Source organism: Lolium rigidum, chromosome 4 (assembly GCF_022539505.1).
Source record: "Lolium rigidum isolate FL_2022 chromosome 4, APGP_CSIRO_Lrig_0.1, whole genome shotgun sequence".
NCBI classification, from domain to species: domain Eukaryota; kingdom Viridiplantae; phylum Streptophyta; class Magnoliopsida; order Poales; family Poaceae; genus Lolium; species Lolium rigidum.
In genome coordinates, this window is record NC_061511.1 from 269,046,158 (window position 1) to 269,068,236 (window position 22,079).

The following is a 22,079-nucleotide window of genomic DNA, read 5'->3' on the forward strand; positions in this document are numbered from 1 at the left end:
TAAGTATTCTTTACCTCCCCTTGTGTCGAATCAATAAATTTGGGTTTTACTTCCCTCGAAGACTGTTTCGATCCCCTATACTTGTGGGTTATTAATTCTCATGGCCCAAGGCCGGTTTCCTCCGCCGGTTGCGATACCTCCGCCACCAGCAACGTACACTGCGGTCACATAGTCCGCAAGCCAATCTTCCGGCTTAGTGGTGCCATCATATGTTTTTATGTCACGGGGCAACTGGAAGTTGCGAACCGGTGGTTCTTCTCTCATGATCCGCGGGCCAAAGCACTTTGGACCCGGAGGACCCTCAGCTTCAATTATCTCAGAAAGATGCACTCTGACCAGCCTGTGCCTTGCATCCTGATCTGGCAGGCACCTTTCACCAACACGTTCTCCCAACGGGTTCTGGTAAACTCCAACCCTTTCCATTCCAGAATCAGCTACATCGTAACGTTCCGGTACCGCGGCTCTTGCCTGCCGGTACCTCGGTGGTGGCATTTCCTCTTCGGCATATGCTGCTCTTGCGGCTCGATAATTTTGCCCGGTTTCACCTCTACCGGCATACGCATTTCCGGCATAGCCATTTCCGGCGTAGCCACGAGCTGCCCCTTGGCTTTTTCTTCCGGCCTCATGTCGCCCGGCTTGTTGTGAACAGACAGATGCCATGGGATGGCTTGAGTTGTGCCCGAATGTGCGCTAGAGGATTCGGGGGAGGGTTTTGGTAATACAAGGATGGAATTCGGGTGGAATACCGGTATCTTATTGATGAACTTGGCCTTGTCCAGAGGTTGAAGAAGCACAGTAGAAACTCTTGCTCTAGGCGTAATCTACCAACTCATGATCTCTCAAGTACTGAATGCTGAGTCTCTAATCGCTATCAATATGCCCCGCGCAAGGGTGTGCTCTCTCTCCTTATATAGGGGAGAGGGTGTCTTACAGTGGAAGAAACCCTAATAGCATCTTTGACTAGACAAACTACTTGACAAAGCCTCTTTGGTAGCAGGTGACGCCGGTATGTCTTTAATCAGGAACGGTGACATCCTTCAGTAGCTTTTACGTCATCTTCTGCTTTGCCTTTAGAGCTTCGATTAAAGCTAAAGTGATTCGCTCATCCTTATCTTTTAGTCCTTGAAAGAATCTTTGACCAGACTGCCGACGTGCTACAGTGTAACCTATGCCGGTACTCCGGTACCTTCTTAGCCTATTCCGGTATACCCCTCCTAAGATACCAGTATAGTTTCACTTAGCCATGAACATGTCTTAGTTATCCGGAATAACCTTTAAACCGGTACATCAACAACCTAAACCAGGCTAGTTTGCCAACGAGGTGCTCGCTCAGCTCTTAGTCACTGCGTAGTCAGACTGGTACACGCAGTTATTCCGGCGTCGCCGTGCCGATAGCTAGCACCGTCGCCGGACCCTGCGCCCTCTGCGCCCTCATCATCTCCATCAGCTACCTAGCTACGTGGATGTATGTATGATGCGTGATGGTCGAAACTGCTACTGGTAGCTAGATAAATGCTCCTCTGCCCTGATGATGTGCTTGAGGCACAAGGCATCTACTGTTGCAACTTGCAAATGCACCCAGACCGTAGATTAAGATTTTATAAATTAATAAATAGTAATAAAAACATGGTATTACTGCAGTCCCGATCCTATCGGGACGCTCGGCAATCTACACGCCGACAGAGATTGATCGATGACGATGGGGCTTCAAATTTCTCCCCCTTGGCGTGGTACTTCAAATTTCCTAGCCTTCCTTTCTTTTTCAAATATACATACAGCTGCTCGACAATTTTTTTTTTGCGAAACATACACCTGGTCGACTTGGAACGTGTACGATACATTGATGTATTCTTCCTTTCCTAATTTCTGTATTTGCATGCTTATTTCATTCAAAATTTGTAGCACACATGCAAACTAAACAAATGAGTGTTGCGAAGATGTGCATGCTGCAATGGATGTGCCACCATACAAGAAGGGACCGAATAAGAAACGGGGTAAATCGCGATCTGCTAGGGATGACACCGATTAACGAGAAGCTTGTCCAACACCTACTAAGATGGTTTGTGCATATCCAGCGGAGGCCTTCAAAAACTCAGTGGAATTCTAAGAAGTATGAGAAGACTAGAAGAGGTAGAGATCGACTAAATTTGACTTGGATGGAGGCCGTAAAAAGAGACGATAGGGCTTTAAATTTCTTCCAATATGGTAGAAAAAAAATGTCATGCTAACGCTATGATGTTTAGGGAGATATAACATACTGTCTCGCAAATACCACCATAACCAGCAAAGTTATTAAAATTTAGCATCGAGGCTGGAGCTATTAGTGAAAAAGTAGCATGCTATTTTAAACTTTGCCGATGATAGCCCATAGTATTATACTACGTACAACTCAATTTGTTTGAATACGACAGAGGAATAACGCCAATTCAGCCTCGTGCTCTCAGTTTTTCTCCAACCTGCTTATATTGGGCTCCAAAATGTGCTGACACATTACTAAGCGTGTCGGTACGAGTGCAAAATATGACCGACGCCCCAGTACGGCTACTGGCGTTGCTATTGGCGTGTTAATGGAGATACTCTAGGGGTACACGCGGATATGCGCTAGCCGTAACCACCGCAAAACCAACCCAAATTTAGGATAAAAATAAGGACCGAACGAAAATATTCAACCACCATCCGTTTGTAGGCCACCATTAATTAGGCTTACCCTTTGGTCTCATAGCAGTTTCGGATGGCACATATCCGTTTGCATGTCGCCATTTGAGTTTTCCTTAACAACAAGGCCACACGCATTCGAAAGAGGACTTGGCTCCAAGTCTTGTTAATTTCGGTTGGACGGAGAGATTTAGATTCGCCTGTGCTAACATGTTCGTTCATATGTCATGTCTGCAAGTGCGAGGGCAAGGGTGACAGCAGACGATGAGTGCACCTCGTGACGATAGCTATAAACTAGGCCGAAAATGGTGAATGGAACCTAGGTGCGCGCGCACCTATTTACGAAAAGTTAAAAAAAAATACTATTTAAAAATTTCCAAAAAATGTGAAGTAAATTTTTGCATGTAGATATTATGTTGATACTTACTCATGTGTGTTTTCACGCAAAAATACCATTGTGTATGACCTACACAAAAATGACAAAAGCAAATTCCTATTCCTGTGAATAGTACAAATTCCTGTTCACTATTCTCATTTGGACATTTTGTCATTTTTATACAGGTCACACACTTTTTGAACTTTTCGTAAATGGTGCGCGCATACCCAGGTTGCAATCCTCCGGGTCATAAAGTAGGCGTCCTTTCACCAACCGCTAAGTCTGAACCAAAGACATGAGACGAGTCCGTCCCCAAGGCACGTCTTATTTTAGCTTGGCACCATCGGAATCTTGCTTGCCAGCGATTAATTAAAAACTTGTGCTATTTTTTTACTAGAACACTTGGCGCGACATCTTAGACTGTATTACTCAGTTTGGCCCGCCGCCTACTTAGGGTGTGTTTGGTAGACCGGGTGGAGTCAGATTCTCCCACCTCATCCCACTTTTTTCCACGTTTTGTTGTTTGGTAGGGTGGGTCGGTCCAACTGGGCAGTGCCCACCTCACCCGAAAAAAGCCTCTCAGCCCTGTCCGGTAGAGAAGCTGAAATCGAGCTTCGCATGTGGGCAGGGCTGACCTCGCCCGGAAAACCCCACGCGCGTCTCTCCCGTGGGCTGAGACCAGCGAGGGTCAACCGCCCCGCCCCCTCATTCTCCCCCAAAACTGCTCCCTGTCGACACCGCCCAAACGAGCTCCCGCTGGAACCTCCTCGACGCCGGCTTGCACCGCCGCTCGACGCCGGCCTGCGTCGCCCCCTCCCGCAACGCCACGGACGAGCTCCGCTCCGCCACGCCAGCAAGTCCGCCTCCAGCTCCTCGACGCGCACGGATGTGCACCGCAGCGGACCGGCCACGCAGCAATCTCCGCCTCCAGCGCCTCGACGAGCTCCGCCTCCAGCGCATCGACGAGCTCCGCCATGGCAGCAAGCTCCGCCTCCAGCGCCTCGACGAGCACGGACACGCCACAGCAGCCCGGCCACGCCAGCGAGCCATGGCTCGAAGCTCCACCGCCAATCACATCCTCACGCCGCGGCAGTCGCCAGCCACCGCACCTCCTCACGCCGGCCGGCCGCCCGCCAGCCACGGCACCTCCTCACGTCGGCCAGCCGTCAGCCAGAGCGCCTCTGCACGTCGGCCGGATGCCAGTCGGGATCTGAGGACCCGATTGCTTTTCGTTTTTTTGGTCAGGGTGTTTTCTGTAAAAAAATTGGACCTTCTTGTAATTTTATATTTATGAACCTGAGTCCATCATCACCTAACACAGGGCTCTGCACCAAACAACTTCTCACCTCAACGTGGGTGAACACACCCGGCCCACCAAACATATGGCCAAATCTGAGTCCAGCTTGTGCAAGGTGAGCAGGTCTCAGCTGGGAAAGAGAATCTCTGGTAGACCGACCTACCAAACACACCCTTAATTGCCAGCCTACTTGCGCCAACCCTCCAGGCTTGGGTGTAGGGATGGCAATGAGTACCCATGACCCGTGTACCTGTAGGGTAAAAACCCAATATGAATACGGGTATGGGACAAAATATTACCCATGGGTTTGTAAACGGGAAAATATCATACCCATCGGGTAGAGCGGGTACGGGTATGTGATTGTACAACCCATACCCACGTACCCATTTACCCATATAAATTTGACAAGTGGGCAGGCGTAATGTTTTGAACTACTTAATTTTCCCCTAACCGCCTTCACATTGCTTGGTTGAACCTCGCGCTTTCTGATCTGACAATCGCCGATAGGTTAGTGAGGATTAGACCACTATTTAGAATTGCTTTACCTCATTTCATATTTTTTTTGAATAACTTGATACGTTGAAAGCGCGGGTATTTTTTACCCACGGGTACCCATTTACCCTGCCGGGTGACGGGTATGGGAAAAACTTGTACCCGTTCGCGGGTATGGGTACGGGTGACGGGTAAGATTGAAGGCGATGGGTACGGGTATGGGATGGCTCTACCCGTACCCATACCCTGTGGGTGCCATCCCTACTTGGGTGTCAACCTTTGCACATTGGTGGCGCGGCGACTTCATGCATTAAGGCAACAACGTGCGTATTATGCATAAATATAAAAATATATTTAGAATTCTAAATGTGAATCAACAAATTGTCAATCTAAATGTATAGGATCTCAACTCTAAAATACTATTCCACTGTGCAAAATAAGTGGTGTCCTGATACAAAAAAAAGGATAAAAATACCTGTAAAATTATACCGCTTTCTGTGGAATCCGTGGAACAAAATCATCCGTGGAATTTTACATGTAACTTTATCCTTTTTTTTGTATCAGGACACCACTTATTTTGCTCAGTGGAATAGTATTTTAGAGTTGAGATCCTATACATTTAGATTGACAATTTGTTGATTAACATTTAGAATTCTAAATATATTTTTATATTTATGCATAATACGCACGTTGTTGCCGTAATGCATGAAGTCGCCGCCCCACCAATGTGCAAAGGTTGACACCCAAGCCTGGAGGGTTGGCGCAAGTAGGCTGGCAATTAGGTAGGCGGCGGGCCAAACTGAGTAGAGTAATACAGTCTAAGATGTCGCGCCAAGTGTTCTAGTAAAAAAATAGCACAAGTTTTTAATTAATCGCTGGCAAGCAAGATTCCGATGGTGCCAAGCTAAAATAAGACGTGCCTTGGGGACGGACTCGTCTCATGTCTTTGGTTCAGACTTAGCGGTTGGCGAAAGGACGCCTAGTTTATAGCTATCGTCACGAGGTGCACTCATCGTCTGCTGTCACCCTTGCCCTCGCACTTGCAGACATGACATATGAACGAACATGTTAGCACCGGCTAATCTAAATCTCTCCGTCCAACCGAAATTAACAAGACTTGGAGCCAAGTCCTCTTTCAAATGTGTGTGGCCTTATTGTTAAGGAAAACTCCAATGGCGACATGCAAACGGATATATATGCCATCCGAAACTGCCATGCGACCAAAGGGTAAGCCTAATGGTGACCTACCTCCTCGAAATAGGCTTTCGCCCCGCTATATTAATATAGCAACCAACCAACCGATACAAGATTGAGATCAACGCTGGGGCAAGCAGCACATCAAAAGCCCAAGAGAAAAAAAAAAAGCAATGTCGACCAAACCGGATAGACGAAAACGCTAATGATCCGCCATCGTTGCGCCCTCCGGAGAATTCCCACCACAAACTTAGCCCTCCGAAGCGCCGCATACCAAAGCAACACCTTCAAAAAGGGATGCGACGATGACGATGCTGCTGCCCGGACAAATCCTAGGGTTTCCCCCGGTATGCGGGAGGGGTGTGGGGAGGGGGGGAGCCAGCGCCCTCCAAGAAGGAATGGCGGCGCCCGCAGGCGTCACCGCGTTGGTGTCGGAACTTCGACAGGGATTTCTCCCAACCCCCAAAGAACCACGACCCCGGACGCTCCATCGCGCTTTGCCCACCTCACCACCCACCAGCTCGCGCCACCACGGTCTTGGAGTCACTACCGCCGTCTCACCGTGGTCAAGCAACGACGACCGACCGAAACGAGAAGAGACAACCAGGGCCAGGAGGCGGCTGAACATCGGCAATGCGGGAGGGCACAACCTCCACCGCCGCCTGCGGTAACTGACCAGACGTGGCTCCAGGAGCAAACCAGGCCCCTACTGGCCCGGCCGAGCCCGGCGGGCTCGTGAAGCTCCCATGGCCACGTTGCAGTCAGCGTGCCGCCGTGCAGAGTCCCGCAGCACGAGCCGCTCCGTCGCTCGCCGGAGACACACACAGGGAGCCCGTACCTAGCCCGTCCAGGCCCAGATGGGGCCCAAAGGGTCCAGATCCGGGCCAGGAGAGCGCCGCCGCCAATTTCCATGTCGCCGCGCCGCCAAGCGGCCGCGCCGCCGCCGGAACATAGACGACCTAGGGAGCACCGCCGCCAGCCCCCCAGCCCCGCCTGGAGGAGTGCGCCGGGTAGAGAAGGGGCCACCGCCGCCGGCACCGCTCGGGCTTTGCCCGGTGGCTCCCGCCGGCGGCGGCGACGGGGAAGGGTGGAGGGGGAGGGTCGACGGGGGCTAGGGTTGGGGCGCCCTGGAGTCACCGCCTAATGGTGACCTACAACCGGATAGTGGTTGAATATGTCCGTTCGGTCCTTATTTTTAGCCTAAATTTGGGTTGGTTTTAAGGTCGTTGCGGCCAGCGCATGTCCGCGTGTACCCCTAGAGTATCTCCATTAACACGCCAATAGCAACACCAGTAGCCGTACTGGGGTGTCGATCATATTTTGCACTCGTACCAACGCGCTCGGTAATGTGTCGGCATATTTCGGAGCCCAAATATAAGCACCCAGAATCCCGTGTGAGCCCCTACGCATAGCTAGGCTGGTGTTAATACGCAGGTTGGAGAAAAACTTTGAGCAAGAGGCTGAATTGGCGTTATTCCTCGTTCGTACTCAAACAAATTGAGATGTACTTAGTATAATAATATGGGCTATCATCGGCAAGGTTTAAAATAGCACGCTCCTTTTTCACTAATAGCTCCTTATGTCATATAAAGTGAGTCGATACTAAATTTTAATAACTTTACTCGTTATGGTGCTATTTGCAAGACAGCATGTTATATCTTCCTAAACATCATAGCGTTAGCACGACATTTTTCTCCAGCCTATTGGAAGAAATTTGAAGCCCCATCGTCTCTTTTTACAGCCTCCACCCAAGTCAAATTTAGTCGACCTCTACCTCTTCTAGTCTTCTCATACTTCTTAGAATTCCACTGAGCTTCTGGAGACCTCTGCTGAATATGCCCAAACCACCTTAGTTGGTGTTGGACAAGCTTCTCGTTGATCGGTGCCATCCCTAGCATATCGCGAATTACCCCATTTCTTATCCGGTCCCCTCTTGTATGGTGGCAATTCCATTGCAGCATGCGCATCTTCGCAACACTCATTTATTTAGTTTGCATGCACTACAAATTTTGAATGAAATAAGCATGCAAATACAGAAATTAGGAAAGGAAGAATACATGCACGCATCGTACACGTTCCAAGTCGACCCAGGTGTATGTTTCGCAAAAAAAGAAATTGTCGAGCAGCTGTATGTATATTCGAAAAAGAAAGGAAGGCTAGGAAATTTGAAGTACCACGCCAAGGGGAGAAATTTGAAGCCCCAATCGTCATCGATCAATCTCTATCGGCGTGTAGATTGCCGAGCGTCTTTATTACTATTTATTAATTTATAAAATCTTAATCTAAGGTCTGGGTGCATTTGCAAGTTGCAACAGTAGATGTCATTTCTTTATTCTCGTTCAATCAAATGGCCGCCAGAGGGACTCCGCCCATATATAATGACCTTGTGCCTCCAAGCACACCATCAGGGCAGAGGAGCATTATCTAGCTACCAGTAGCAGTTTCGACCATCACGCATCATACATACATCCACGTAGCTAGGTAGCTGATGGAGATGATGAGGGCGCAGAGGGCGCAGGGTCCGGCGACGGTCCTGGCTATCGGCACGGCGACGCCGGATAACTGCGTGCACCAGTCTGACTACGCGGATTACTACTTCCGAGTGACTAAGAGCGAGCACCTCGTTGACTTGAAGCACAAGTTCAAGCGGATATGTAAAGTTTCTAGTAACTGTTATGTTACGTCTAGAATTATATTTTATTTTCAAGCCTGTCTAATTAATACGGTGCGTACGTCTAGGTGACAGGTCGATGATCCGGAAAAGGTACATGCACCTGACAGAAGAGATGATCCAACAGAACCCAAGCATCGCCGAGTTCATGGCGCCATCGTTGGTGGCGCGCCGGGACATTCTGAGTGACGAGATTCCGAAGCTTGGGATGGTGGCGGCGGAGAGGGCAATCAAGGAGTGGGGCCAAGAGATGTCCAAGATAACCCACCTCGTATTCTGCACAACCACCGGCGTGGGCATGCCTAGCGCCGACTACCAGCTGGTCAAGATGCTCGGACTCAGCCCATCGGTGCGGCGCGTCATGTTGTACCTGCAGGGCTGCTTTGCGGGTGGCACGGTGCTCCGCGTGGCCAAGGACATCGCGGAGAACAACCGTGGCGCACGTGTCCTCATTGTCTGCTCGGAGATGAATGCAATGTACTTTCGTGGCCCTTCGGAGACCCATCTCGACTCCATGATCGGGCAGGCGCTCTTTGGTGATGGGGCCGCCGCGGTGATCATCGGCGCCGACCCCATGGTTCCAATGGAGAGGCCACTCTTCCAGTTGTTGTCAGCGAGCCAGACAATACTGCCGGACACAGATGGGTTTATCGAGGGTCAGCTGTTGGACGGGGGTCTCACCTTACACCTCCATAGGGACGTGCCAGTGGCCATCTCCAAGAACATTGAGAGTGCGTTGGTGGGTGCGTTGACGCCGCTGGGCATCACTGATTGGAACTCTATCTTCTGGGTGGCTCACCCCGGGGGACCGTCAATCCTAGACATGGTGGAGGCAGAGGCACATCTAGACAAGAAGCGGATGAGAGCCTCCCGGCACATCCTCTCCGAGTACGGAAACATGTCCAGCGCATGCGTCCTCTTCATCCTCGATGAGATTCGTAAGTTCTCCACTCAGCAAGGCATGGCCACTACCGGCGAGGGCATGGAGTGGGGTGTCCTGTTCGGGTTCGGTCCTGGCCTAACTGTCGAGACTGTTGTGCTCCACAGCATTCCTATCGCAGACACATGTTAATCGATTGAGGCTAGATCCTAGCCTGGTTGTCGCCGCATATGCGTTTTATGTTTAACCGCCTATCACCCGAATAAATAAATGTGCCATTGTGTTTGTTAGCTATGTGATTTTTGTGATTTTTATTACCATAGCTAGTAGGAGTAGAATATACTACTCCCTCCGTCCACTAAGATTGTTTGCGATCTGTTAAAATTTAAATGTATCTAGAGGGAGTACGACTCTTTGGGTTTATTAGAGCATCTCCAGCCGTCTCCCCGACGAGGTCCCCACAGGACGCCTTTTTTCATCCGGATGGACGAAAACGGCCCAGCCGCGCCCCCGGCTTCTCGTTTTCGTCCGGATTAGGCCTTTCATCCGTCCGGAGAGCCCAGGCCATCCCCGGGTTCCCGAGGCCCGGTCGGGGACTCCGGACGAAACAAAAACGCGCGAAACGTCGAGCGGGCCCGCGTTGTCGGCGACACAACCGGTAGTTCCCTCCATTAATTTCGTTTTCCCTCCAAATTGCGCCGCATAGAAGCATTTTCCCCGCCGAAATTCTGAGCTACCGTCATTCTTCCCCCACAGTTGCAGCTCCTCCTCTTCTCTTCCACCACCATGCCGCCGAAGAAGCTTGCCGCCGATGGCGCGCCGACGGCGAGGAAGCCGCGGGCGCCTAAACAGAGGCCGACGGGCATGTCTAACGCGGCAACATGAAAATCGCGCCCCGGCGGAGAGGGAGAAGAAGTGCAACACGAAGAGGATGGCGGTGGCGGCAGCGGAGGAACAGGCGAGCGTGATCTCCATCAACTTCGGCCGCCCGCACATCACCCAATTCCCCGGGGCATGGCCTACCCAAGGTATGGTCGGATCTCCTTCCTTCTCGCCGGCGTCGCCAGCCACGGCCATGTACCATGACACCTACATCGCTGCCGGCATGGCCGGGTTTACGCCGTCACCAACGGCGTACGACTGACATAGGCATCCCCAGTGGGCCTGCCGAAGATGGTACCCGGGGTTTTACTGAAGGCCCACGACCCGAAGATTATAAATCCCGGAAGCCCAGTTAGAAGAGTTTGGAAAGATAGAATTGTATTAGGAATATTGACTTGTAATTACTACGAGACGGACTCAGATTGTCTCCCGAACTCTGTAACTTGTGTATCACGAAACCCTCGGCTCCGCCTCCTATATGAGGGGGAGTCGAGGGACGAAGAGAGGATCGATTTCATGGTCAACACAACCTTGTTTTTCTAATAGTCGGCACTTTCCGGCTGAAACCCTCGAGATCTACTTGCCCTCTACTTCCAACAAAACCCTAGTCTACATTCCGTAGGCATTGACAAGTTAATCCCTTGTCAACGACGGTGCGATGTACGAGGGCATCTCGCCTTCCCTGAGGCGTGGGCCGCTTCCCTTCTCCAACCCCGGGATGCCGCCACCAAATGATCCTGTGATGCACGTACTGGTAGCGGGTCAAGGTGGCGTTCGACGAGCGCAAACTCGTCGACCCGTACTTCAACACGACGGTGATGGATCACGGCGAGAAGTCAATGGGCACCCATTGAGGGATCGTCCAGGCGGCGTGCATCAAGTGGAACGGCGTACAAGAGGAGATCGATAAACATGTCGTGAGCGGCGAGGAATTTGAAGCAAAGGTATACTCACTCGCCGTGGTTCCTCCGTCGACCCTACATCGCCTAATCGCCGGCCTGTTTTTGAAGATGCGGCGGGCGCTCGACTTGTACGCGGCAGACAACGGCAGCCAGATGTTCAAGTACCTCAACGTGTTCTCCCGCATCTCGGAGTGCGACAAGTGGAAGGCGGTGCGCAAGACTCTCGCAAAGAACAAGGGTGAGCAGTACAACCCCGAAGCTCCAGCCCCTGCCGCGTCGGCAGGCCGTCCCGAGCTCGGCCAGAAGAAGCTCAAAGAGCAGAAGAAGGCCGGCCATCCAACCGACAGGTTGAAGGCGTCCTTCGACAAGTGCTAGGCCGACGCGAGGGCGCACACCACCGGGAGGGACGACAAGTACGACGTGCGGTGGAAGGCGATGCTCGCCAACTAGGGCGTCCGGATTTCCTTGCTCAAGGAAACAGCGGCGGCGAAGAAGAGGAACCCCGACCTGGCGTTCCTGATCGGCAGCAACGACGCCAACATGGACGAGGAGACGAGGGCTTGGTACGACGCCCATCGCCAAGACATCCTCCGGCCACCGTCGGCTCCTTCGTCCTCCGCTTCGACGTCTACTCCCGCCGCTTCGACAACTGTAGATGCCGATGCTACGCCAGACGCCACGCCAGACGCCGATGCATCGCCCGATGCCGCGTGATACATCTCAAACGTATCTATAATTTCTTATGTTCCATGCTACTTTTATGATGATACTCACATGTTTTATACACATTATATGTCATATTTATGCATTTTCCGGAACTAACCTATTGACGAGATGCCGAAGTGCCAGTTCCTGTTTTTTGTTGTTTTTGGTTTCAGAAATCCTAGTAAGGAAATATTCTCGGAATTGGACGAAATCAACGCCCAGCATCTTATAATTCCACGAAGCTTCCAGAACACCGGAGAGGGGCCAGAGGAGAGCCACAGGCCCACCACACAAGGTGGCGGCGCGGCCCGGGGGGGGGGGGCGCCCCCCTAGTGTCTGGTGGCCCCAGGTCCCCTCCGACTCCGCCTCTTCGCCTATAAGAAGCTCCCTGACCTAAATCTTCGATACGAAAAAGCCACGGTACGAGAAATCTTCCAGAGCCGCCGCCATCGCGAAGCCAAGATCTGGGGGACAGAAGTCTCTGTTCCGGCACGCCGCCGGGACGGGGAAGTGCCCCCGAAAGGCATCTCCATCAACACCACCGCCATCTTCATCAACTCTGCTGTCTCCTATGATGAGGAGGGAGTAGTTCTCCCTCGAGGCTAAGGGCTGTACCGGTAGCTATGTGGTTAATCTCTCTCCTATGTACTTCAATACAATGATCTCATGAGCTGCCTTACATGATTGAGATCCATATGATGAGCTTGTAATCTAGATGTCGTTATGCTATTCAAGTGGATTTTACTTATGTGATCTCCGGAGACTCCTTGTCCCACGTGTGTAAAGGTGACAGTGTGTGCACCGTGTGGGTCTCTTAGGCTATATTTCACATAATACTTATTCACTGAGTTATGATTTGAGTTGGGTGTCTCTATGAAATTGTGGTGTGTTAGTACCTCCTATGAATGCTCACAGTGACAGCGTGGGTGTTTATTAGTACTTGGGAATACATCTTTAAGGTTTACCTACATGATGAATTAGTGTTCGTTATCTTGCCAAAGAGTAATTCAGAATAGCATAGTGAAGTGCTTATTTATATTCCTTTATGATTGCAATGTGCTTTATATCACTATTAATCTATGTGCTACTCTAGTGATGTTATTAAAGTACTCTATTCCTCCTCCATGATGTAATGGTGATAGTGTGTGCATCATGTAGTACTTGGCGTAGTTTATGATTATGATCTCTTGTAGATTATGAAGTTAACTATTACTATGATAGTATTGATGCGATCTATTCCTCCTTTCATAGTCTGTCGGTGACGGTGTGCATGCTATGTTAGTACTCGGTATAATTGCGTTGGTCTATCATGCACTCTATGGTTATTTAAATATGAACATTGAATGTTGTGGAGCTTGTTAACTCCGGCATTGAGGTGCTCTTGTAGCCCTACACAATTAATGGTGTTTGTCATGCAACAAGAGAGTGTAGAGTGGTTTTATTATGTGATCAATGTTGAGAGTGTCCACTAGTGAAAGTATGATCCCTAGGCCTTGTTTCCAAATACTGCAATCATCGCTTATTTACTGTTTTACTGCATCTTTACTTCCTGCAATATTACTACCATCAACTGCACGCCAGCAAGCTATTTTTTGGCACCGTTACTACTGCTCATATTCATCCATACCACTTGTATTTCACTATCTCTTCGCCGAACTAGTGCACCTATACATCTGACAAGTGTATTAGGTGTGTTGGGGACACAAGAGACTTCTTGTATCGTGATTGCAGGGTTGCTTGAGAGGGATATCTTTGACCTCTTCCTCCCTCAGTTCGATAAACGTTGGGTGATCCACTTAAGGGAAAATTTGCTGTTGTTCTACAAACCTCTGCTCTTGGAGGCCCAACACTGTCTACAGGAAAAGAAGCGTGAGTAGACATCAAGCTATTTTCTGGCGCCGTTACCGGGGAGGGGAGTCATCTCCCGGAGGTCTCTTCATCGCCATGATCGCCTCCGGATCGATGTGTGAGTAGTCCACCCCTGGACTATGGGTCCATAGCAGTAGCTAGATGGTTGTCTTCTCCTCATTGTGCTATCATGTTAGATCTTGTGAGCTGCCTATCATGATCAAGATCATCTATTTGTAATGCTACATGTTGTGTTTGTTGGGATCCGATGAATATTGAATAATATGTCAAGTTGATTATCAATCTATCATATATGTTGTTTGTGTTCTTGCATGCTCTCTGTTGCTAGTAGAGGCTCTGGCCAAGTTGATACTTGTGACTCCAAGAGAGAGTATTTATGCTCGATAGTGGGTTCATGCCTCCATTGAATGCGGGACGGTGACAGAAAGTTCTAAGGTTGTGGATGTGCTGTTGCCACTAGGGATAAAACATCGATGCTTTGTCTAAGGATATTTGTGTTGATTACATTACACACCATACTTAATGCAATTGTCTGTTGTTTGCAACTTAATACTGGAAGGGGTTCGGATGATAACCTGAAGGTGGACTTTTTAGGCATAGATGCATGCTGGATAGCGGTCTATGTACTTTGTCGTAATGCCCTATTAAATCTCACAGTACTCATCAAGATATATGTATGTGCATTGTTATGCCTTCTTTATTTGTCAATTGCCCAAGCTGTAATTTGTTCACCCAACATCTGTTTATCTTATGGGAGAGACACCACTAGTGAACTGTGGACCTCGGTCCAATTCTTTACATCCGAAATACAATCTACCGCAATTGTTCTTTACTTGTTCTTCGCAAACAATCATCATCATCCACACTATACATCTAATCCTTTGTTTACGAGCAAGCCGGTGAGATTGACAACCTCACTCGTTACATTGGGGCAAAGTACTTTGATTGTGTTGTGCAGGTTCCACGTTGGCGCCGGAATCCCTGGTGTTGCGCCGCACTACACTCCGCCACCATCAACCTTCACGTGTTCCTTGACTCCTACCGGTTCGGTAACCTTGGTTTCTTACTGAGGGAAACTTGCTACTGTGCGCATCACACCTTCCTCTTGGGGTTCCCAACGGACGTGTTAACTACACGCACCACCGCGCCAGACGCTGTTGCTCAGGACGGGACCGCCGATGAGCATGTAGTCGTCTAGTTTCGATCGCCGGAATGTGGCTGATCCGATCGCCGGACATTGGCGATTCTTTTGTGTAGCGGGAAGACAATATTTTGAATCTACCACCGCTGGGAAAATGTTGCCCCCCGCGCCCTTTTTACATCCAATCCGACGTTTGTTAAATCCGGATTTTCGCCCGAGGGCGTCGAACGGCTGGGGATGCTCTTGGGTTGTAGGGCCATATCACTGATACGTCTCCGGCGTATCGATAATTTCTTATGTTCCATGCCACATTATTGATGATATCTACATGTTTTATGCATACTTTATGTCATTATTATGCGTTTTCCGGAACTAACCTATTGACGAGATGCCGAAGGGCCAGTTGCTGTTTTCTGCTGTTTTTGGTCTCCGAAATCCTAGTAAGGAAATATTCTCGGAATCGGACGAAATCACGCCCAACATCTTAGGATCACGCGAAGCTTCCAGAACACCCGAGAGAGGCCAGAGGGGGGCCACAGGCCCACCAGACACTACCCTGGCGCGGCCAAGGGGGGGCCCGCGCCTCCCTGTTGTGTCGTCGCCTCGTTGACCTTCTGACGCCGCCTCTCCGCCTATATAAAGGTCCCTGACCTAAAACACGATATGAAAAAGCCACGGTACGAGAAACCTTCCAGAGCCGCCGCCATCGCGAAGCCAAGATCTGGGGGACAGGAGTCTCTGTTCCGGCTCGCCGCCGGGACGGGGAAGTGCCCCCGGAAGGCTCCTCCATCGACACCACCGCCATCTCCATCAACGCTGATGTCTCCCATGAGGAGGGATTAGTTCTCCATCGAGGCTCGGGGCTGTACCGGTAGCTATGTGGTTAATCTCTCTCCTATGTGCTTCAATACAATAATCTCATGAGCTGCCTTACATGATTGAGATTCATATGATGATGCTTGTAATCTAGATGTCATTATGCTAGTCAAGTGGGTTTTACTTATGTGATCTCCGGAGACTCCTTTTCCCACGTGTGTAAAGGTGACAGTGTGTGCACCGTGTGGGTCTCTTAGGCTATATTTCACAGAATACTTATTCACTGTTATGAATGGCATAGTGAAGTGCTTATTTATATCTCTTTATGATTGCAATGTGTTTTGTATCACAATATATCCGTGTGCTACTCTAGTGATGTTATTAAAGTAGTTTATTCCTCCTGCACGGTGTAATGGTGACAGTGTGTGCATCGTGTAGTACTTGGCGTAGGCTATTATTGTAATCTCTTGTAGATTATGAAGTTAACTATTGCTATGATAGTATTGATGTGATCTATTCCTCCTTTCGTAGTGTGAAGGTGACAGTGTGCATGCTATGTTAGTACTTGGTTTGGTTATGTTGATCTGTCATGCACTCTAAGGTTATTTAAATATGAACATTGAATATTGTGGAGCTTGTTAACTCCGGCATTGAGGGTTCGTGTAATCCTACACAGTTAGTGGTGTTCATCATCCAACAAGAGGGTGTAGAGTCTAGCATCTATCTATTTATTCTGTTATGTGATCAATGTTGAGAGTGTCCACTAGTGAAAGTATGATCCCCAGGCCTTGTTCCTAAATACTTCTATCGCTGCTTGTTTACTGTTTTACTGCATATTTACTTCCTGCAATATTAATACCATCAACTGCACGCCAGCAAGCACTTTTACGGCGCCGTTACTACTGCTCATATTCATTCATACCACTTGTATTTCACTATCTCTTCGCCGAACTAGTGCACCTATTAGGTGTGTTGGGGACACAAGAGACTTCTTGCTTTGTGGTTGCGGTGGTTCCTTGAGAGGGATATCTTTGACCTCTTCCTCCCCGAGTTCGATAAACCTTGGGTGATCCACTTAAGGGAAACTTGCTGCTGTTCTACAAACCTCTGCTCTTGGAGGCCCAACACTGTCTACAAGAATAGAAGCACCCGTAGACATCAAGCACTTTTCTGGCGCCGTTGCCGGGGAGGAAAGGTAAAAGGCATTCATACTCCGGTCCCAGGTAATAAGTACTTTTCTGTTGCCGTTGTGTGTGTGCTCGAAGCTATTTCCTTTAGATCCTGCAATTGCATCTTTTTGTTTCTTGTTTACACTAGTAAGGCATAATGGAAAACAACAAAAATATGAGAGATCTTTATGAACTTTATCTTGAATTAGGACATGATGTGTTTGAAGAGAGAATTAAAAAAACCCATGGAACTTTATATGCATGCTAATGGGAATGTTATTAATATGAATGCTTTGAACACCATTGTTGCTAATGCTATGGAAAATGCTAAGCTTGGGGAGGTCGGTTTTGATGAAAATGATCTCTTTAGCCCTCCGGGTATTGAGGAGAAAGTTTATGTTGATTATGATATGCCTCCCACATATGACGATTATAATGATAGTGGTCTTTTGGTGCCGCCTGTTATGGAGGATAAATTTGATTATGATTACAATATGCCTCCTATATTTTATGATGAGAATAATAATGATAGCTACTTTGTTGAATTTGCTCCCACTACAACTAATAAAATTGATTATGCCTATGTGGAGAGTAATAATTTTATGCATGAGACTCATGATAAGAATGCTTTATGTGATAGTTATATTGTTGAGTTTGCTCATGTTGCTACTGAAAGTTATTATGAGAGAGGAAAATATGGTTGTACAAATTTTCATGTTACTAAAACACCTCTCTATGTGCTGAAATTTTTGAAGCTACACTTGTTCTATCTTCATATGCTTGTTACTTTTTTCTTCATGAACTTGTTTATTTACAAAACTCCTATGCATAGGAAGCATGTTAGACTTAAATTTGTTTTGAATTTGCCTCTTGATGCTCTCTTTTGCTTCAACTACTATTTCTTGCGAGTGCATCATTAAAGCTCGCTGAGCCCATCTTAATGGCTATAAAGAAAGAACTTCTTGGGAGATAACCCATGTGTTTATTTTGTTACAGTCCTTTTATTTTGTATTTGTGTCTTGGAAGTTGTTACTACTGTAGCAACCTCTCCTTATATTAATTTTGTTGCATTGTTGTGCCAAGTAAAGTCTTTGATAGTGTCGTCGTGGTGAACAAACAGATGCCATAGGATGGCTTAGGTTGGGGCCGAATGGACGCAAGAGGATTCGGGGGAGGGTTTGCGATTAGATGGGATGAACTTCCGGATGGTTTCCTCAAGAACTTAACCAGGGCTAGAGGTTCAAGAAGAAAGACATAAGGAAGAACTCGCTCTAGATCATCTTCTTTATTGATCTCAACAGGATACAAGCTTCTCAGTACAAGTGTTCTTGTGTGTTCGTGTCCGCCCGTAAGAGGGGCTGCCCCCTCTCCTTATATAGGGGAGAGGGTGGCTTACAGGGCAAGAAACCCTAATGGCATCTTTGACTAGACAAACTACTTTACAAAGCTACTTTAATCATAGAAGACACCGGAGGCCTCTTTAATCGGGGATGCCGACGTCCTCCGGCTTCTTTGACCGTCATCCTTCTCTTTATCGTCAGCCCTTCGTCTAAAGTTACTTTGCTTAGATCATCTTTGTCTTCTAGCTCTGGAGAGAATCTTTGACCAGTCCTGCCGACCTGCTCTTCTTTCCGGTAACCCGGTGTCTTCTTATCCGGTTCCAGCATACCCCTCTTGGGGATACCGGCTTGGCTTCACTTAGCCAAGTTCTTATCTTTTAAGTTCCGGTACGAACATTAAACCGGTATCTTGATGGCTCAAACCATCCGGTTTGGCATGCCTTTGGCATACCGGGGGTCATCCCCCCAACATTAGTCCCCGAAGCTGGTATAGTCTGGCGGATCCTATCCAACAGACCATGCCAGGTTCTTTTTCTTAGGATACCGGTTTAATCTATCCGGCCTTAGGCTTGGATCCGGCATCTTTGCCCAGGTCATCGCTATCTCTTCTTCTTAAGACGTTATCCGGTGTCTTATCCTCCGGCATCTTAGTCATTAAACACTTCCTCGGCGATGTCGAGAATATCTCGGGCCCCGCGCCTGTCAGTGACATGCGCACTGTAACTGACACGCCAGTGTCAGGGGTCACTTCCCTTCGGCTTCTGCGCGTGCATTAACTGCTTCACAGCGAATCCCAACCGCTTCACTGGATCCGTGGGCACCTCCCTGTGGCTTATTGTTTTTTCGCGTGTACTACTGTGCCACGTGGCGGCCCGTGGAGCGAACCGTCGCGGCCCACGACCCAAACCGTCGAGGCCCAGCGGTTTTCGGCCCACATCTCCCTCTTCCTTTATAAGGGGGAACCGCTTCTCCTTCTTCCTCTTCTCGCATTCTCCAGTTCCTCGCGCACAAGTACTTCTCGTTCTCTGCGCCTCCGCCGCTCCGCTTCGCCGCCCGAGCTCCGCCGCCCAGCGAACCTTCGACACTGCTTCACCGGACGTCGCTGGACTTCGTCGCGCGAAGAACTTCTGCAGCGCTTCTGCCCCCGCCGCGGCATTGGTGCTTCTTCAAGCTTCTTCTCACCTCGCCGCCGACGGACTACTTCGCCGGCCTTCGGCTCGTCGCTCCTCCGGCGAACCTCTTCCTCAAGCACTCCGCCGCCTCAGGTTAGGCTTAATCTGGATTTACTCCTCTTCTGCTTGCTTTCTAGATCTCGACTCGGTAGTGTATTTACTTCTTCTTTTTCTTGCTTTTTCTCTCTTTCGTAGATCTTCACGCGGGGGTATATTGTGGGATTCTTGTTTCTCCTCACCAAATTCCATGTCTAGTACGGAATCCTCCTCTACTTCTTCTTCTGCGTCTTCCTCTGCTAGCTGGCGTAGCAGATCTTCCGACGGACTTACCGCCGATCTTGCCCGGATGGATGCCGAGTCCGGTAGCAATCGTGCTTCCGGTAGCAATCATGCGTCCGGTAGTTCTAGCGAAGGTTCCGGTATGGATTCTGCCGGTATCACCCGTGGGGCCTGGATGGGCTCCAATGTTACTAAGTTCGAGATTGACTGGCTTTACCGGTCCAGGAGGATTCCGGAAGGGGTAACCTGCCGGCTTCCTAAAGATGAGATCATACCGGTGCCTGAACCCGGTGAACGAGTTGTGTTTCTTGCTCACTTTGAGCGCGGCTTCGGCCGTCCAGCTTCCGATTTCTTCTGGCGTTTTCTCGATTTTTATCAACTTCAACCTCATCATCTCCCTGGCAACGCCATTTTTTACCTCTCTTGCTATGCCACCTTCATGGAGGCTTACATCGGCATTCGTCCCACTCGTGAGACGTTCTCCCGCTTCTTTGCTCTTCGGATCAATTCCGTTCAGGGCAAGAACATTCCTAAACCCAAACCCCCATTCAATGCGGGTCTTGCATCATCGGCTCCCGTCAAGGGAGCCCCTTTTTTAAGTTCTCCGGTCTCGAGTCATGCCGGCTCTTATCAACCTGCCGCCCTTCAATCTGGCGCCGCCCACGAGGGCCAACTGGAGCTACAATCCGAAGGAGTCTCATATCGAGACCAACCGGATCATACGCTTCATGAGGCAACTGATGAAGGATACCAACATCTGCTCTGATGATATCATCCGCGCCTTTATCTCGCGTCGGGTGCTTCCGCTCAAGCGCCGCATGCACAAGATGAGCGAGATGTACGGTCCCGGTGATCCTACCAAGATCACTGGAATTCCCCTTAGCAAAAAGGACATTGTCCTCAAGGCCGGCCAGATTTGCCAGACCGCCATGCCAGAGGACTGGGAATGGGGCCTTTGGCCTCTCAGTTCCACTAACCCCCCGACCCAAGATGTAAGAAATTACGCAACTCGGGTCGGCGTACCGGTAACTTTTGCATTGTGATTAACCTCTTTCTATCTTTCTCGTTCTTTCAAGCCAAGGACCGTTTTCCCGGCATCGAATCTGACCGACGAGGCCCTGCCCAGAAGCGAGGTTTGGACAAGTTCGACCCCGACCCCGTCATCTTTTGGAAGGATCTGAAGATGGGCAAGACCGCAGCCTCGCGCCTCGGCAGGTCTCCGCCGGATCCCGCTGGTTCGTCCGACGACCTGACCATGCTCGAGGTAGTTTCTCTATTTGACCTCTCATATTCTACCGTCGTTGTTCCTCTGTAGATCCTTCCTCAACCAACATCAACCCGCAGATTCACGAGCACGCCACCCCGCTGCAGGCCGAGGTTGGCCGGGAGTTCCTGGACAACCTCGTTGTCGGGGGCAAGAAGAACAAGACCCGGCGTCGGATGCCGGGCCAAGCCAAGAGCCTCCGGCCAAACGCTTCCGGACCGAGCCTTTATCTGGGAAGCAAGTAGGCACGAGGCGCTACAAGAGCAAACAGATGCCCACTTCCTCCGGGTAAGATCCTTTCTTTTGCTTTTCTTGCTTTCGCCAAGTCTCTCCCAGCTGCTTTTTTCCAATTCTTTCTCTTTCTCTTTTTCAGCCCCGCGCTCAAGCTTGGGCCTAGGACTGAGGGCTCTGCCGGCTCCGCTAGAACCTCAACCCCTCCTCCTCGTTCAAGCCCGACACCATCTGGTGCCGGCAACATCTCTGCCTCCCCTCCGGGGGGCACTACAAGTTCGGGGCGCGCGGCCCCCAAATCTCCTGATCACCGCGCGGAGGAGGATCCTATCTTCCCTCCGGAGACCCAAGATACCGGCGCCAGCAACATCGGCGCCGATGAAGAAGCTGCCGGGCGGTCGGAACCTTTGGTTCCTTCCGTCCAGAAAGAAAAGAAGAAGAAGAAGAAGAAGAAGAAGAAGAGGAGTTCGCGCTCTTCCCCCTCCAAGGCCGTGCCGGCCTCCTCTACCTCAGCGCCAGAAGCTCCAGCGCCTGACGCCACGCCAACTCCTCCGCCGGAAACTCCTGTCCCTGAAGCGACGCCAACACCTCCACCGAGCCAGGGACCCCTCGCAACTGCGCCGATGCCGCCGCCGGCAGCCCCCAAGACCACTAAGCGCCTCAAGCCGGGGGAGTCGCGCGGAAAGGCCGTGGAGGCGCTCAGCGGCTCGCGGTCCTTGGTGCTGCACGTCGGGCCCGCCGCCG

At 49.9% G+C, this 22,079-nt stretch overlaps 2 protein-coding genes across 2 annotated transcripts in view; both read left to right on the forward strand.

Annotated features, from left to right (window-relative positions):
• The window catches only part of LOC124648759 (serine/threonine-protein kinase TOR-like), a 19,714-nt gene extending 19,308 nt beyond the window's left edge, over positions 1–406 (forward strand). The window contains exon 43 of the mRNA XM_047188469.1: positions 367–406. Within this exon, the coding sequence (XP_047044425.1) occupies positions 367–406 (40 nt within the window). The remainder of the gene's footprint in view (positions 1–366) is intronic.
• Positions 407–8,493: 8,087 nt separating this feature from the next.
• Positions 8,494–9,757, forward strand: LOC124648760 (chalcone synthase 1-like). Its single transcript, XM_047188470.1, has 2 exons — positions 8,494–8,668; positions 8,754–9,757. The coding sequence occupies exons 1-2, from the start codon at positions 8,503–8,505 to the stop codon at positions 9,755–9,757; spliced, it is 1,170 nt and encodes a 389-aa protein (XP_047044426.1). The 5' UTR covers positions 8,494–8,502.
• Positions 9,758–22,079: the final 12,322 nt, after the last annotated feature.